The sequence below is a fragment of the Anopheles ziemanni genome, chromosome 3 (genome assembly GCF_943734765.1).
Source record: "Anopheles ziemanni chromosome 3, idAnoZiCoDA_A2_x.2, whole genome shotgun sequence".
NCBI lineage: Eukaryota > Metazoa > Arthropoda > Insecta > Diptera > Culicidae > Anopheles > Anopheles ziemanni.
The window spans coordinates 36,675,110-36,680,183 of NC_080706.1; the positions used below are offsets into that span (position 1 = coordinate 36,675,110).

A 5,074-nucleotide genomic window follows, 5' to 3' on the forward strand; every position below is an offset into this window, starting at 1 on the left:
TCACGCCGTACGGTGGGAAACTCCGGGGTTGATTGCCGTGTGTCAGCGGAATGGGCTAGGCCTGGTAGTGCTGACCCTGCACAGTGAGATGAGGTAAAACAATCCAGCGGTGATACGGACGGACGATAGGTGTCGTTCGAGATTGAATGCAGATTTATTTCGAGAGAAAAGTAATCTACAAAATTTTTCCCTAGCAACGAAAAGCGTCCGAAGATAAAGATTGAGCACGAAAAGGGAACAACAGAGAGCCAAAAGATTACCAATTAAATGCTTGAAATATACCAGAAAAGGTCCGTTGGCCATAAACGCGCTTGAAATATGCTTAAAAAGTCCGTTGGAACGAACTTAGGTCATGCACTAGCAAGGACGTTACACTAAAGTATCGATCACGATTCCGGAGCGAGATCTTCCTGCACGCCCACGCTCCTAAGCAGATATAAGCAAAATTTGCATATAAAACGAAGAAAATCGAAATAAAATCCCATTTTTTAGGAATTTCCTTTCAAGACGATCATTATGGTCGAGTCCGAAAAGGTTTAGAATTATGTAACAAAGTTTCCTCCATTTCCGGCTTAGGGTGGCCCGGAACTGATCGCATTGAAGCGAAACTCGTAAGGACGCTTAAGGAATCGAGAAGTCTTTCGCGCTTGGCTGTAAACCAGTTCGTTACAAGCGGACATTTTCAAGTTTTGATTAATTACTTATCATTGGTTTTAACCAAAAATGGTTAAAAAATATGAAAAAAAATCCATTTTTCCATTGGAAATCTAGAAGTAATTGAAGCACGAACAAGGTTTAGTGTACTATAAATGTTGCATGTAGCTGTTCAAATGAGAAAATTATACTAATGTTCTTAAAACATGTTTCTAACAGGCCGAAATAGAAAAACAATATTGAATTTGTTTTAAATTGACTAAATCGTACGTATTTCAAAATTGCGTCAAAATTTAAAAAATGATACTTTTTTCACTTTTACAACTTTGGCATCCAACAGCACAGTTAGTACATTGAACAATGTATTAAATACTAAGATCTTTTATTAGTTAACTATTTCACTATAATTTAAGCTTGTTTCCATTAACATACAAACACTTCGTTTTTTTCCGAAATATCCACCTTTTATTCCCCCGTGCCTTGTTTGTACGAACGTATAAATTATGGCCTTTGGCACGATCCTACTATCGTCGAGTGGGAATTGTGTGGAGTATGGACGATAGGGAAAGTAATGGACGATTCGTTGCTTTCTTTAAAGGCCTTTCTTTTTATTATCCCACTGGTTTCCCCTCAAACACAATACTTTGATCCAAAGGGACTTCCTTCCGCCGTTCAAGCCGTATCAAATGTTTAGTGTTCAGCTTCATCACCAACGACAGGGACAGTTTAATGTCGCGCAGCTTTATGTCGGTACTGACGCGATACCGCCGTAGCACGTGGCAGAGCAGGATTTTCATCGACAACCAGCCGTACTTCATCCCGATGCAGTTCCGTGGCCCCTGGCTGAACGGGATGAAGCTGTACGGGTGTCGCTCGAGGCACCGCTCCGGGAGGAAGTTGTCCGGGTCGAAGGTTTCCGCGTCCGGTCCCCAAAGTTTCTTGTCGCGGTGTATTTTCAGCACCGGCACCATGACGATGGCCCCGCTCGGAATGGTGATGCCCTTCGAGGGAATCTCCCTGGTGGGGGAACGCGCGATCAGACCCGTTATCGGCAGCAGGCGGAGCGTTTCCTTTACGAACATCTCCGTGTACGTGAGCCGGGACAGGTCGGCGTACGCGATCGGGCCGCTCGGGCACACGTCGACGATCTCCTGGTACACCCTTTCCTGCAGCTCCGGGTACATGCCGAGCGCGAGTAGGGTGTTGGCGAGGGTTTGCGCGGACGTGTCGTTGCCGCCGAACAGAATCGTATCGATGTGCTGCTGGAAGCCGTCGTCGTCGATGTGGAGGGCGGGATCGCGGACCATTTCCTCCAGGCGTTCGATGAAGATTTTCCCCTTGGGAGACGCATCCTGTTTGTCCTCCGGATCGGAATCCTGCCGATCGCGACCGCTCTCCTGGGCCAGCACGTGCTGGCGTAGGGTGATGATCTGCAACGCAAAGGTACAAGTTAAGGCGCACGTAGTCCTTCGGCATTTTAGCAGGAAGGCACATACTTTTTTTGATCGATGTTTCCCAATGATTAATCAGGGACACTTGACTTTGTTCATTTAGTGAATTGTTATAGTTTGTTCTTGAAATTAATACTTTTGCGAAAAGTTTATCTGACGAGTATGTTTTTCATCGTAACCTCAGTTGTAATTTGAAATTCTTTGCAATTAAAACGAGCTTGAAATGAAGTGTTCAGTTGAAATGAAGTTCAGTTAATTAGCTCCAAGTGATTAAGCATTTTTCTTTACCGCATTTAATGGTGATCGTTTGAGACAAATGAGCCTTTTTTTGTCTAGACTGAAGCAACATATTGTCTGTTGGTGAACCAGTGGGTCCGAAAGTTTTGGTTCTTTAATACAATGTTTTACTTTAAGCTACGCTTCGACTCTCATACCACCTATTAATTTTAAGGCAAGTTTGGTAAAATACAACTTATGGGAATCGGTTCAAAAATGTTTTTTGCATAACATAAAAGTCCTTTAAAAGTCAAAAGACGATCGTTTTGAGACGATCTTCTGGAGTAACTTGGTTGATGCCTTTCGGTCTGGGTGTCCGATTTGTTTTTGAATCTTTTTGGAATCGTTCCAAATGTACAGCTGCAACTAATTTTTAACAATTGTCTTTGAAACTACTGAGCGGTTTTGGCCTGTTCCATCCAAAGCTGCTGCTCGCCTAACTAAATTAATTTCAACACGCACTTCGAAAAACAATTATTGTGGATAATACTTACACAAAAAGGCACTTATTGGACGTACAATTTACGACACAAGGTTCATCGGTACGTTTCAACTTCCCTGGAGGTACTTCACTTACCTTTTTGGACATTTTCTTGAAAGTTTGCATTCGTTCTTGCTCCACCCGGAAGGCGGCCGTCCGCCGGAAGATCATCTCGGGATGCAACCAGGCTTTGTAGATCCGCTCGAAGCACGCCGTAAACAACCTGACGAGTGGAAAGTGTGCGTTAGGATCGGTCTGTACATGGCCCTTCCCACCGGTCGCCCATTTACTCGATGGCGTTGCTGCTGTACTCCTCGAGTGTTTCCCGCTTCTCAACGCTCAGATCGACGCCCATCGTGGTCGACGCCATGCTGACCACCGTGTAGCGGGCGAGCGGTTTGTGCACATCGAAGCTTCTCCCGGCTGACGCCTCGTCGGCCAGCTCGTGCACGAACCCGGCCGCCTTTTCGTTGAGTATCGGCACGAAGCTCTTGAGCACGGCCGGCGAAAAGGACGTGTTCAGGAGCTTCCGGTGCCGGCGCCACATGTCGGCCGGTGCACCGAACAGGCCTTTGCTGAGCCGGAAGAAATCGTACATGAACGGCTTCTGGACGCAGTCCGGCGAGCTGAGCACGTCCTGCACCATCGTCGGTTCGTCGATGACCACCAGCAGGTACGGGCCGAGCCAGGCACGCATCGGCGATGGCAGATGGTGCATCAGCTCCATCAGGTGCGACACGAGCTGCAGTGGATCTTTGCCGATCGTGATCAGGATGCTACCGATCAGTGGATAGTCGAACGGGCCCGGAATCTGTTTCGCGAGCTCGTACAGCCGTTGCCGGGAGCGCCGAAAGTTGACGTAGTACGCCAGTGCGAACACGACTATGAACACTAGCACTATCATGGTGTCTTCATAGGGCACTTTCAAAACCGGCACGCAACAGTATAGAACGAATGGAACACGGGAGGGACACTTCACCAGGCAGTCATGCAACGCGGAAACGCACGGAAACACTGGATGCGAGCAAGAATGCAAAATGGTGTGGACTGAAAATTGCGCCAAATGAGACGCGCGTTTTTATACCCCGCGCAACAGCGAGTGCCTGGGTCACGGCATGCGTGTGCAATGTAAGGGAGGCAACAACCTGTTTAACGTCGTTGCAATCGGTTGGTAACGAGTCGGTGCCGGTTTCCCATGTTCTTTTTTATCAAATCCCAGTGTTCGATGTAGATTGTAATACCAATTATGAAAGGGCAATTTGATGCCGCAAATGTTAGGTCAAGGCGTGTTGTCAGCAATAGGACTGGTGGAAGGTCATTTCTAGCATCGGATTGATCTCCGATCAATGATAACAGCAAAACAAAAAAGATAAAAGTGATTTACGAAATGATTTGCATGATAGCTGATAGCTACAAAAAGTATAACAACATAAAGGTGACAGGGTAATCTCCAAACGTCCCAGTAATATTGACCGTAGTTTTAATAGACATTGTTTTTTCAACGGATAGCTTGGCAGTTACATTTGTAATTTCTCTAGGTGTACATGACACAGAAACAAAAGAAATAGTTGGAACCGGATTTTTTTGATGTCATAAAAATTGAAAACCAGATCGCCTCCAGCCACCGATCGGAACGGACGCTTTAGGCGTTCGTTGTCCCGTCACCGGTATTGTAGGTTTTGCCTCATCTGTTTTGTGCGTATCTTCGCCCGATTCGCATGAATCAGCTGTTTAAGTGTCCTTTGTCTTCCCCGAGTGGCTTATCTTTTAGCGAAAGTGGTAAAGGTCCATCGTTTTCTGTTCCATGTTTCTGGACTTTGCAGTGCGGTTTCAAAGTTTATGCTCAGTACGACCGAAATCGGTGTGGATACCGGCCAACCGGCGGCCGCAAACGTCCCGATGATCTCAAGGCTATCCGAAGGCGGGGGAGAGCAGTCTTTGTGAACTGCTTTCGTGATCGCGGGAATCGTGTCCTTCTGGATGCTCGGTAAGGAGGATGCGAGGAGGACTCTGCGCGAAACAGATGCGTAAGCAACTATTGCCTCCTGCGCTATTGGCAGGCGTAGTGGGACATTGACGCCAAGAACGAGCACAGCGAGGTTAGATTTCACTTGTGCCAAATATTAACCGGGTACGGTTTCTTCCAGGCGCATCTGCGCAGCATGCGTTTCTCCCCGTATTTGACTGCCCCCGGTTCGCGTACATACGCGAG

The 5,074-nt window shown here is 46.8% G+C and overlaps 1 protein-coding gene across 1 annotated transcript; it reads right to left on the reverse strand.

The window, feature by feature from the left end:
- Positions 1-1,265: 1,265 nt before the first annotated feature.
- Positions 1,266-3,766, reverse strand: LOC131284668 (probable cytochrome P450 313a4). The gene is made up of 3 exons (XM_058313531.1): positions 3,153-3,766; positions 2,959-3,085; positions 1,266-2,084 (listed from the first exon to the last, which is right to left on the reverse strand). The coding sequence occupies exons 1-3, from the start codon at positions 3,764-3,766 to the stop codon at positions 1,266-1,268; spliced, it is 1,560 nt and encodes a 519-aa protein (XP_058169514.1).
- Positions 3,767-5,074: the final 1,308 nt, after the last annotated feature.